Here is a 12671-nt window from a genome sequence, read left to right as displayed (position 1 = left end):
ACAATGCAGTTTTGAAATCCTTTCCTAGGCTCATGGACCCCCACTGGCATCTTGGATGAGGTGATCTCAGTGAGACACATGATAGGAGACACATGATTGGGCGAAGCAAGGTTTGCTGCTCTCCCAAATGAGCTATTTCAGCAGCAAAGCATCAGGCACAGAAAATATATCTTATGTCCTTGTCTTGTCTTGTGTTTTTACTTACTTTTCCCTGAACACTCTCTCACAGTCTGTTCTCTAAAACCTAAAAGAGGAATTATGGATTTGATCAACTGGTCTCTGAATGCAATTGACACCCCTTCTCAATGAGAAGTCAGGGCTCGGGTGAGCCTGACTGCTGAAGATATCTACCTATTCGGAACCATGATAACAGGGTTCTTGCTGATCGGAGCTGGCTTGGCCCTGGCTTATCGAAGAATTAAGGAAACGGAACCGGCTGTTCAAACCCCCACAAGGCTGCCCGCTGGGATTGAAATGATGGGACGAGGCGTGAGTTTCTCAAAATGGGCTCATTGAGTGCAGCACGGAGAAGATCTTGGAGAACGCATGGCTGCCGTGAATACTCAGAACAAGACCTCTGAGTGAAAAACTGGATTACATCTGGAGGGGCTAGCTCGAATAGCACCTTTGAGCACAAATTTGATCACATCTTGGGGAAGTGCACTGCGGTCGTGAGTTCTCAGAATCGGCTCTTTGAGCAAAAAGAATGACAACATCACGGAACGTAAGTTTGGATAACATCATGGAGAAGCTCACGGCTCTCCAACGGGAGATTGAGAGACCAGTGTTGGACTGTTAGAACAGCTTTGAAATTCATATGAGTTGTTCGCACTAAAGTAACAACCATCATCACTTCATGCGGAGACCCCTTTGGCGCCAGCTGCGGCCTCAAGGCTGGAGCTGAACAAAACACCCTGATAACGACTGTGTTTAGACTGTTCCCCCCATTCCATGCAAGGCTACCTGGGTTGGCTGGAAGACTGTTTACTTAGCCTGGCGGGGCGAAGGACACTGTCTCAGCTGAACTCTGGACACACACACACACATACACTGATATGCACAAACTGATCCCCCCTCCTTTTCCAAATGCCTTCGATGCTTGTGCCCTACCGGGGAAGATGGCAGTCGACTGGACCAGCGCAGACATGCTGCAGGACCGGATGCGCTGTCTACACCGGCTCTCTCTTACCCTTTACCCGCCCCTGTTGCTTGTCTTGTGTTTCTATGGTGTATTGATAGTCATGTGCTTTTTGTGCTGAGGTGTTTTTTCTGTTATCAAACTGTTCTCCCACTGGGAGCTCAGTCTGAGTGGAGTTTTTTTTCTCCTCCTCTTACCTCATGTTATGTATTTTCGTTGTTTTTTTCCTATCAGCCTACCTTTCTGACATGTCTCCCCAATGTGATGTTTGTGTAAAGTTGGTCAGAAGGTTCCTTTGTAAGTGTGCATGCGCCATTAGCGTGCTGCCTGCTGTAACCCTAATTTCCTTTGGGATTTATAAAGTATTCTGATTCTGATTCTGATATTCCTTTGATGGTTTATTTGTTATATTATATTATATTATATTATATTATATTATATTATATTATATTATATTATATTATATTATATTATAATTAGTTATATTAGGCAATATACTAGTGCATTTGCAGTTTACAGTTTCAATTATGGGCTGATGTGCAGTAAAAGTTGGAAGAGTGCAAGAATTAAGTTTTTGTCTTCCTTATGTTTTTTTCAGGTGTTCTTGTAGTCATTAAATTGACAACAACAAAATCTAATGTGTTACCCCTGCCTTTTCTTTGTAGATTCTCTCAGTTGTTTTTGCTTCTGCTTTAATCTTCTGCTCTTAGTTGGTGTGAAACTGAAGCCTCCTCGACATAACTTGAGCTAATTTTAGGAAAATATGCTTTGGTTTATCAGCGATCTGAGGCAGTGGGGCTTGTACAGAGGAGAGGAATGTCACCGGCCCCACCCCACATTCCTCTCTGCCAGACTGAAGCATCCCGTTTGGACCCCTGTGGAGGCATTTAAAAGACGTGTAAGATACAGTGAATCCCTCTCTAAGCCCACAACACCGCTGCTGTCTTATCTCACCAGCTTCTTTAAGCGCAGTAAATTGCATTCCTGTGGTGTTTGCAATGAAATCGGCATGACTTACTTCCAACACTGAAAAACGTTCATCTCCCTTGAGCTAATTAGTCTTACATAATCACTCAGCAGGAGCTACAGAAAGCAAAAATAAAAACTCCAAATTTACAAGTATGAAGTAAAGTTCAAAGACGATTTACATCGTCACACATGTGGTGTTATTTAATGAGGATTTCTGCGCAGAGCCCGAAATATCCGCCGATGAGCTCATCGATCACACATCTGACAGATAAACCAGAAAGATCATTCCCTCTGCAGGGTGATCGTTACAGCCTCTTATTCGCCATCTGATTTAAAGGGATCAAACGGATGACGTCGCCCTGTTTCGTCACTGATCCACAAATTTGCAGATCGTTTATCCGTTGGATGTCTCACTCCTGTTGTCAAATCGACTGTGGCTGCTGCTTTTTGAACCTTTGTGTTATAATAATTAGATCAAGGCTGCCTATTGATCAGTAATCTGAGAAAATCACTAATCCAGTTTACCGCACTATGTTATTACTGAGACACTTTAATGTCATTAGATATCTGTTGTGCCGTTTGAATACATAAGGAAAGCCAAGTTAAAATCTTTTTATGATATAATAAAAAGATGTATTTAAATTGTGCTTGTTTTGCTTTTATTCTTTTTATTCTTTTATTTTTACTTGTTTCGTTTAATTTAAGTCATGTACATTCTATTTATTTACCCCATTTGTAATAGGTTTTGTTTAATAATACTGGTATTAAAGAAATCCCCCACCTATTTTGAAATTGTTGTTGTTGTTTATTTGTTTGTTTTCAAATTCTGGTTCATATTGGTTCATATATTGGTCACACAATTGTACTTTTATCTCATTATAGTAATCTGCAGCCAAAATGATCAACTTTGTCAGTCTATTTTTTTGTGGGTGCAGGCTTTTAGATGCCAATAAATATAGAGAGAGCAAGGAGCCATTGATTTCTCCTTTCTTTTTTAACTATGCATAATGTAAAAAAACAAACAAAGACACAAACAAAAAAAACTACTTTTGGCTATATAATATGATATGGATATGATTGTGTTAGAGGCAGACAGTCAATCATAAAAAAGTTGGTTTAAAGGGAGGGTGACCTTAAATCAAGGATAGGAGCTATGTCAAACAGTGAGTCATGCAAAGCAGAGTCCAAGAATAGAAACGTGGAGGTGGAAATGATAATCATGTGTGCCTCCTTATTTCTGATAATTTTATTTTGTGTAATTGTTTAAATGCCCGTCATGTCTAGTAGATCTTGCGAGAATCCGAATCAGGAGTTAAATGCATCGTTTCGCCAAACATCTTTGCTTTTCCAGGACGAGCTCTATAGACTCTCTAGCTACTTGACTTCTGTTATGAACAAGTGCGTGTGTAAAATGGCGAAGCGGAATTGACAGGCAGAAAGAGTAAAGAAAAAAAGTATTTTTTTTTATTTTTTTTTAGATAAGAAAGAACAGCAGCAGCTTTGCATTCAGTGTTTGTGCTGAAATGCAGGCATGATTACAGCGATGCGTTTTCTCTTGCTTGGTTCCTGGATTTTTTTTTGGCGGAGTGAGCCCTCTGTGTGTGTCCCTCCTCTCTGGCAGTACGTGCGGGTTGTGTAACGGTGGGAGAGACGGCTCGGTCCCCGCCCTGCTCCTTTAAATACCCGTAACGGGGTCAGTACAGCAGACAGACAGTGGGATGTGCTGATATCTGCTTACTTTCAGCGTGGGTACTCTAACCGTGTATCTGGTGTTCGTGCTGCGTCATGGAGCTGGACCGGCGACTACTGCTGGCGCACTGCACGGCTCACGCCCTCTCGGTAGCGGCGGGCTTGCTGGTGGTGGTCCCGATGGCTCTGAACGGTTCCGCTTTCAAAGGCCGCTGCGCCCTCTTTTCCAGTGGATACTGGAGGACGGATGAGCAGGTGGAGCCGGCGGGCACGACGGGAGTCGTGGATCACCTGGTGGTGCAACAGTGGGGGCCGCCGGCAGCCTGCCAGTTCGCCACTTTTGTGGGCATTTTCACGGTGCTGTACGGAGCTGCGCAGGGCTGGAGGTGCCTCTTCTATCTGCATGGACAACATGACGAGTGAGTCTCCCTGCAGCACACACCCACCCCTCCACACGTCTCAAAACACAGAGAAGGGCGGGTACAACACTACTGACCTACATTTGGTTATGTTCTGCAGAAAGATAATGCTGCATGGTGCCACAGTAGTCCGGTGGTACTTGGAGATCCTGCAAACGCATTAAAATAGATGAAGGCATACATAAACGGATGCATGCAGAAACGGACGCTGTCATGTGGTGTGGATGATCAGTCAGTGTATCCACCAGCACAGAAGGCTGTCGGCCATGTTAAGGAGAGGAGAAAATGTTCTGAATATATCTGCATCCTTCATTCTAGTGATTTTTTTTTTACCCCCCCCCCCCCCCCCAAAAAAAAAAAACAAAAAAACAAAAAAAACAAACAAAAAACATGCTAAATGTTAGTGTAAAGAAACAGGAGAAGAAAGAAACACTTTGAGAGCTCTTAAGAATAACGAGTTTACTTAAACAACAACAACAACAACAGCAGTATTTTAGGTCTTCATGAATCAGCTTGCCTACATGTGAAAAAAATTCTCAACGTTTCATTATAGAAATGCTGGTACTGCCTCTCCACACCGGGAGCATCACCTACATTAAGTCAAAGGAAAAACATAAACAAGGTCTCAGCTGCAGCTTTCACACTTTTCATCAGGTGGGCCAAAGTAGACCTTCTGCCGGCCGGTTCTGACCCCGGAGGTGCGGGTTTGACGCACCTCTGTGTCATGCTCAGGCCCCTGATGTCAACCAGCTGCTGGGCCTTTCTAAACCAAATCTGTGGGTCACATGACCTACAAAAACAAACTGCAGTTATCACAGTAGTCATAGCAGGGGTGTCAAACATAAGGCCCGTGGGTGGTATTTGGCCAGGCAGAGACTCCAGTATGGCCCTCTGGACAGCTTTGCATAATGTGAAGTTTGGCATAAATTTTGGACATTTTGCTTCGTTTTCATACGTTTTATGGCTTTCCCCAATGATAAAGGCCTAGCCCCTGGGTTACTAGACCAGTGTGAATAAGTAATAAACAATTCAATTTTATTAAATTTAATTTTACAGTGGATCCACAGTAAAGGAAAATGGACAAGGAGCTAACAGAACTACACATTTATTTCTTACGATTTAAGTTCAGAGAGTTGTGCTAACATTGTTCTGTTGTGATATCTGGAAAAGAAGATTCATAGAAAGAAAGAATTTAGGAATTAGAAAAGTTACTGGAAGTTGTAAAAATATATTAAAATTAGTATTTGTTTTCCTTCCTGTTTATACTAATGTGATAAACAGGTGTGTTTTCATACAGTGGTGTGAAAAAGTGATTGCCCCCCTATAACTGTATGGGCCGCCCTTAAGAGCAACAACTGAAATCAAGCGTTGGCAAAACTGCTAATGAGTCTTTTACCTCACTGTAGAGGAATTTTGTCCCGCTCATCCTTGCAGAATTATTGTAATTCAGCCACATTGGAGGGTTTTAAAGCATGTACTGCCTTTTTAAGGTCATGCCACAGCATCTCAATCGGATTCAGGTCAGAACTTTGATTAGGCCATTTCAAAGTCTTCATTTAGTTTTTCTTAAGCCATTCACAGGTAGACTTGCTGATGTGTTTTGGATCATTGTCCACACTTCAGCTTGAGGTGACGAAGCAATGGCCGGACATTCTCCTTCAGAATGTTTTGGTAGACTGCAGAATTCATGGTTTCCTTTACCACAGCATGTCTTCCAGGTCCTGAGACAGCAAAACAGCTGCAAACCACCACAATACCACCATATTTTACTGTTGGTATGATGTTCCTTTTCTGAAATGCTGTGTTACTTTTACAGCAGATGTAATTTTAAGACTACTGAAAGAGAGTTAAGGCTGTCCTGGTTGACTTACAAGCTTGTTCAGATTGTATGGTTTTTGGCTTATGTACTATATTTCCATGTATGTTTACCGATGTTTCCATAAATAGCTTTATCCATTTCCCAGTTTACTTGTACAATGTAAAGCGATGAGGGGTGTTTCAAGACTTTTGTGCAGTACTGTATATACTGTAACAGCAGCCTGTGCTGTGTGGTTCGACTGTATCTGTTGAGGAAATCTGTAGAAATAAAAACATTACTGTGATAACTGAAGCAGCAGAAAGAGGGGATGTTCAAGGTAGCTGCAGCTGATATTATAAATTAATCGTGCATTTGCTCCAACGTCAGCCTTAAGCCTCAGCTCTCTGTGTGTCTGATGGCCATCTCTCTCTCTCTCTGTTTCTGCCCAGCACTCTGTTTTCGTCCTTCCTCACAGTCCTTCTGAGCGTGTGCGTGTTCTTCCTGTCTGGAGGAGCCAGTGTCATCTTGTCACTAGGACTCAGCTCCTGGTGCGACGTTGTGACAGAAAACGACACACAGCCGTTCAGGTACGTCTAACGCAGACTCCTCTTTGGTGTTGTGGATGGATGCCTGCTCAGTTTGACATTGAGAGGCCTGCACATTTCCAGACTTTTCTTTTGTCGCTCCATGTGTGATTTAAAAAGAAAATGATTCAGGGTTGATGTTAAAATGTGTGTTTTAAAGCGTGTGTGTAGCTGTCATCTTGTTCGAGCGTATCTGGAGGTCCTTTTCTCATCTATTCTTGTTTGTTTTGAATTCAGCTGTGCAGAGTCCCAGTCTGTGCCGCTTTACCTGGACGTGGACACGTCATCTTTCTTCACGGAGCTCAGTCTGGCACAGGTAGGAATGCTCAAATACAAGCAAACCCAAAATGTTGTGCACACCAGAACGCAAAAGGGACACCGACTTCCTCCCAGGCCTCTGAAACAAGAGCTTCACAGTTTGGCTGTCTGCTTTTCTGAAGGAGGTAGAGCACGATAAAATAATTATTTAACAGTTCAGACGGATAACTTAAGTAACATTAAAATGATCACAGCAAGCTAATCAGACATCTCAAATTATAGAACAGGGGTGTCAAACATAAGGCCAAAGGGACTGAATCAGCCTGGCAAAGAGTCTAATCTGACCCCACTGGCCAAATTAACTGTATTTTCATAAGGTTAAAAAACTTTCCAACTGATGAAGACCTCCCCTGTGGCCATTAATGCTATAACACAGTAATTGATTAATTGATTAATAGATGAACCTTTTAAAATCCCATCAGTGTAGCAGCTGCAGTAGTATTTACAGATTTATCCCGGTTTTGTGCTTAAATACAGGATGTTTTGTATGTAAACATTGCTCCTGATCACATCACTGTAGTCACTCATTTCAGGGTTTTTTCCGCCGTTCTGTCTGATTCGGTGTCAGCTGCAGTGATGTTGTGTGAGCTGTTTCTAATGGCAACAGATCTTTTGTCACAGATTTGATATTTTAGGAAAGCAGACACGTGAAACGGGAAAGCGGGTTTACTCTGTCAGAAGAAACCACTTTTGTTCGGCATCATCTGAAGCTTGTCTGTTTTGCAGATTTATCCAGGAATTAAAAGAATGCATTTAGGAGTTTCTTTGATGTTGTCAGTGCTTTGTGTTTTTGTTACAAAACATCATTGATCGACACGAGAGCTGATGTCAGCCTCCGTTCTAGCAGCTTCTGCAGCTCCATTCAGTGTCCTGGGCAGGATTGATCTAATCTGTCTTTTGGAAACAATGAAACGAGTGTGCGAGGTTCACTCCCGCAACAAACCGACTCATATTGATGAGACACGGTGACGCTCTCGGCTACGGTCATTTTTCAGTTTTTCCAGTTCTAATCTGTCCCGTCTAAAAACGGCGTCCCTCTCATCTCTCCTGCTGTTGTCACGGTGAACTATCGACTCTGAAATCAAAAGTCTCACAGGAAGTGGTGTTTGTTAAAGGCACAGACTGTATGTTTTTACAAATTGATTTTTGGACTTCCACATTTCTGGAGCCGCATTGTTGATTTTTAGATTTCTCCTGGGAATCTTTGTCCCGGAGTTTTAAATGATCGAAACAATAGGCTGGGTCTTAACTCAGTTTTTCTACTTGTTTGTACATTTCTCTCAGCTCCCATAGTTTCACCAATCTACCCCCAAGAATTTGCTGACAGTCGTTATACTGAAGTGATAACTGTTGTTTCACTGATGTATTGTTAAAAATGGCATAAAATGAGAGTGGAAGATGGACATGTGAGTGTGTGCTATATACATTAGAGGGTTACCTAGGCAACCAGAGTCTGAAGCATCCACTCACTATAAAGGTTGAATGAATTGCTTCCCTGTGCGCGCTGCTTTAGCTCAGGCATGTTGGTCATTCGGAGGCAGAAGTGACCATTTGTGGATCACACATAAATATAAAAGTCATCTGCTGCCTTTTGAGCCCATGTTTTTGAAGCTTCCATGCTGGTGTTTTGGCCTTTGCCATGGTAGTTCTTTTGGAGCCACACGTTCCATTATAAGGATAAAAAAGATGGATTCAGCAACTGAAACAGCTGCATTTATAACCTGTAAAGATGCAAAGCACACACACAGATATCTGCTAATTATTACTCAGTAACAGAATAATAAAACACAGGAATTTCACAAACTTCTTGGGTGCTTTCTGCATCGTTGTCCTTCACCATGTGTCTGTTCAGTGTTTTTCGATACGTGACTGTAAGCACCTCTCTTCATTCTCAGGCGTCGCTGTGGCTTGTGACGGCTCTGTGGCTGGTTCACTCCATCCTGGCTTTCCTGCGGCTCTACCACTCTCACAGCCAGCACATCAGCGGGCCCTGTCTGCACCGGGAGAAGGAGATGCTGCTGGGACACAGTCCGTCAGACAGCGGCTCTCCCTCGCCTCCTCCTGTGACACCCATCCTCTCAGTCTAACCCAGAGTGTGTGAGGTACTGACAGAAGAAGCCTCCAGTATTCACATTTAAAACTCAGTTTGTTCATGTCTCGATCGATGATGTCAACTCCGCGGTACATGAGCCTGACCAAGGAATCCATCAGGTGTAATATTAATCAACCAACAAAAGAACGCAGTACAGAAATGCCAAAGATACCAGAGAAAGAGTTCAGGCTTAAATTAGATATGTCTGTAATGCATGTTTCCTTTTTAAAAACATTGGCTGATCTGTGTTGTCCTTAAATATTAATTATCAAGTAATTTATCTTATTTAATGGCTTAATGTTATTTAACAGCTTAGTATCATCACTAATATCGGTGAAATCCTGTCTACTGCATTTTAAAGGTTTTTCCACAATCTTTAAAACCTCTTTTAACCACTTGGATTATTATTATTTTTATTATACCACAAACAAATTCACAGGAAAAAGAGGAAAGAAGAAATCCTATAATGAATTCAATAAGTACAAAATCTTTCACATATTTGAAAAGGGCCCTCAGACCTTTTGAAACACCCACTGCAGTGTCAACACCGGCAGATAAGTCTAAATTAAATCCAGTATTAAAAATAATACAAGTGATTCATAAATTTTAACAGGAACTGCACACAATGTGTTTCTGTCTGGATTCACTTTAGTGCAGACATATAGAATACGAGTCATAGTTATTTTGAGGTATTTATACTCCATCTTGTTGCCTTGTGAGATAAAAAGAAATGCACAGATGGATGCAACTGACAGTAATGCATTTTAATTTTGGCTAAACAGGCTGTTTTGAGCTTGTGATTTTGCCAGGTTTAAAGGAGAGCTGCTTTTGAGACACTATAAACTCTGACTGTAAGCTCGACATAAGCTTCCTGACCTTAGTCTCACTTCATAGTACAATCCTGAGGTGATGGGAGTGAGTACAACTCTATGGATCTGCTCAAACTGTGGCTGTAATGTGAGGGACTTGCTGCCCAATCATGGCTTACAAACCCTAAAATAACACGGAAAATTCTTTTTTTTTTAGGAATTAAAAGTTTTGAAAACACGTGAACTTTATGGATTCACTGATTCATTTATGAGCATTAATATAATTTCAGTAAAAGGGATCTGCACGCTGACTGTCTTGTGATCGAAGGTTTTGATTGGAGATGAAATGTGTTTGCAATGATGTCAGGGACGTTTGTACTGAAGGATTTTATAGATTCAAAATATACCAGTTACTGAAGAATACAGTTGTGTCAAATCCAACACTGAAGACATTTATGGGCAAAAACATTTCCTTAATAAGTGATAAGATGGAAATATCCAATCTTTAGGTCCACAGAGTTGGTCTGTAGTGGGACTAAACTTATCTGCCTTCAAACAAAAAGGGATTTCACAGCGTAAGCATATTATAACAATAACCAGTGTTGCTTATTTTTGTCTTTTCACCGCATTTTCGTGAGTCACTGTTCATTCACATCATTGATGACACCACAAGCAGCCAGCCTGGTGTTTGTTCCAAGTACATTTACAATGCATGGTTGTTTGCGTTTCTGCAGGAGCTCGACATTTTGCACAGTCGTGTCCTCATCAGGGAGAATTCGTTGTATTGTCCTGAGTGTAATATTCGGATGCTTTCATCGTGAAGCATGTGGCGAGAGCGTGACTGAGCCACCGTGTTCGTGAAACAGGCTCACTGTGTGAGCATGACCTGAATGTTCTGTTGTGTATTGGGAAAATCTCTGCTGGCCTCTCATCTTGTGACGATTTCTGTCATGATGCTGTTTGCGTGGAGGCGGCTGCTCTCGGACCGTCAGTGAAGCAGTCAAATCCTCTCAGACGATCCACGTAGAGTTTAATTAGCAGGAAAACTCTGATTTGTGACTTTTTGAGACAGATTTATGTGGAGCCCAGTGGGGTTGATATGAAGTCGTCGTTGCACGTCTGTCAACCCGAGCAGCTGTAATGACACGCAGACAGCAGAGGTGGAAATCTGAGGTAAAGAGGCGGCTTTGTGATGTATTAAATGTTTTTGTATGCTGAACATTGTCCTGCTTTTTACCTCTGAAAACTGTATGTGCTCATTCACACTTGCATTTTTGCATTGTTCTTGTTTACAAATAAAAACGCGTCATTACAAGAGAACCTTGCTCATTTTTGTTATTTACAAAAGCACCATCACCCTGATCACACGTCTTGTGTTTGCTTTAGTCACTTTGATATTATTGTGGTTACAATGTTAATTACAGTGTTGAGTGCCAGATTGGATATCTATTAAATATTTCCTACATCATTTATTTAACTGTAAGTGTGTTGGGCTGCAGTGACCACAGCTTACATCCCATGCACTATAACAGAATGCAGTCTAGCAGTACAACAATCAGCGGCTGCCAGACACTTTATTATGTACACCCATTCAACTGCTTATTAACACAGATATCCAGTCAGCTAATCATATGATCACGATTGCCTGCTGAAGTTTAAACTGAGCATCACAATGGGAAAGAAATTTGATTTAAGTGACTTTGAAAATAGTGTGGTTGAATGATGTGACGGTCACACAACCATCTCTATAAGTTACAGAGAATGTCAATGAAATATTCATGAAAGAATGTTTTTCTTGTTGTCTTTAGACATACCAATAAATGTGTGGAAAAAAATTACTCCTATTGTCTTTGCATGTTTTCTATGAAAGTAGTTCCTGACCTGCAGATATCTGAGAAAATCATTCCCACCACAGTTGTATTTCTCATGGACAACAAGAAGAATGCATAAGCCCTTTGGTATACCTTTTTTTCCATATTACAAACAAATACAGGATAAAAACAGGGCTCATGCTGCAACACACAGTTTGCTTTAGGGTGTCAATAGTAACACAAAGGTAATACATTCACTTCTGAATACATTACCTTATACATATTTGTGTTACAGCTCAAGTTTATATAATGTAGTAACCACTATTAATTAAAGTTAAAATTAGTTAAAATTACACTGAACATCTGCTTGTGACAAATAGCCAGAGTTATATTTTTTTGTATTTTGCAATTAGACTTTATTTTTATTTAGTTTTTTCTTCTTGTTCTTTAATTCAGTTCAGTTTTATCTTTTCAGAGAGGATTTTCTTGTTTCAGTTTATTTTTTTTAATGTTTACAAATATTCAGTTCTAGCATCGTTGTTATTAGTTTAGGTCTTTAGTTATTTTTGTATGGAGGGCATATGTTAGAGGTGATCAATGCCTCATGCACCAGTTTGTTTGTTTGTTTGTTTGTTTGCTTTTTTTTTTTTTTTTTTTTTTTTTACCAAACTAACAAACTAAGGATATTTCATTTAGGTATCTCCAAAAGTTGATTCTGTTCATCCGGACGTAACGTTTTCTGAAAACGCTACGTCCAGATGAACAGAGTCAACTTGATTCAACAAGATTTACTTACCTGGATGACTGAGAATGCATCAAGACGTTTCCTTTAGTTAGTTTTCCAAGTTCACATAACACAATTCACAGCAAACTACCACTGAAAATAAAAAAAACAATTTAAAATATTTTTAAATGATCTAATTGAAGCTAAATTGACTCGAAAACAACTATACGACTAAAAATAATACATTTCAAAAAATCCTGGTACGGGAGTTATGTTGATGTAGTAACACTTTCTTTCGCTAGGTGGCAGTAAACAAAACG

At 40.8% G+C, this 12671-nt stretch overlaps 1 protein-coding gene across 1 annotated transcript; it reads left to right on the top strand.

The window, feature by feature from the left end:
• The first annotated feature begins 3729 nt into the window (after positions 1-3729).
• Positions 3730-11640, top strand: zgc:153018 (Transmembrane protein 179-like). Its single transcript, XM_087850822.1, has 4 exons — positions 3730-4215; positions 6463-6600; positions 6835-6913; positions 8811-11640. The coding sequence occupies exons 1-4, from the start codon at positions 3893-3895 to the stop codon at positions 9000-9002; spliced, it is 732 nt and encodes a 243-aa protein (XP_087706948.1). The 5' UTR covers positions 3730-3892; the 3' UTR covers positions 9003-11640.
• Positions 11641-12671: the final 1031 nt, after the last annotated feature.

This window comes from Neolamprologus brichardi, chromosome 2 (assembly GCF_056152115.1).
Source record: "Neolamprologus brichardi isolate AB-2024 chromosome 2, ASM5615211v1, whole genome shotgun sequence".
NCBI lineage: Eukaryota > Metazoa > Chordata > Actinopteri > Cichliformes > Cichlidae > Neolamprologus > Neolamprologus brichardi.
The sequence above is the reverse complement of the archived record's forward strand: the minus strand, read 5'-3'. Positions and strand labels throughout refer to the sequence as shown.

Bases quoted from the DNA above. Each gene is read 5' to 3' on its own strand.
- zgc:153018 (XM_087850822.1), top strand. From the start codon at position 3,893: ATGGAGCTGGACCGGCGACTACTGCTGGCGCACTGCACGGCTCACGCC. The intron at 4,216-6,462 runs GTGAGTCTCCCT...GTTTCTGCCCAG, and splicing joins CTGCATGGACAACATGACGA to CACTCTGTTTTCGTCCTTCC. The intron at 6,601-6,834 runs GTACGTCTAACG...TTTTGAATTCAG, and splicing joins AACGACACACAGCCGTTCAG to CTGTGCAGAGTCCCAGTCTG.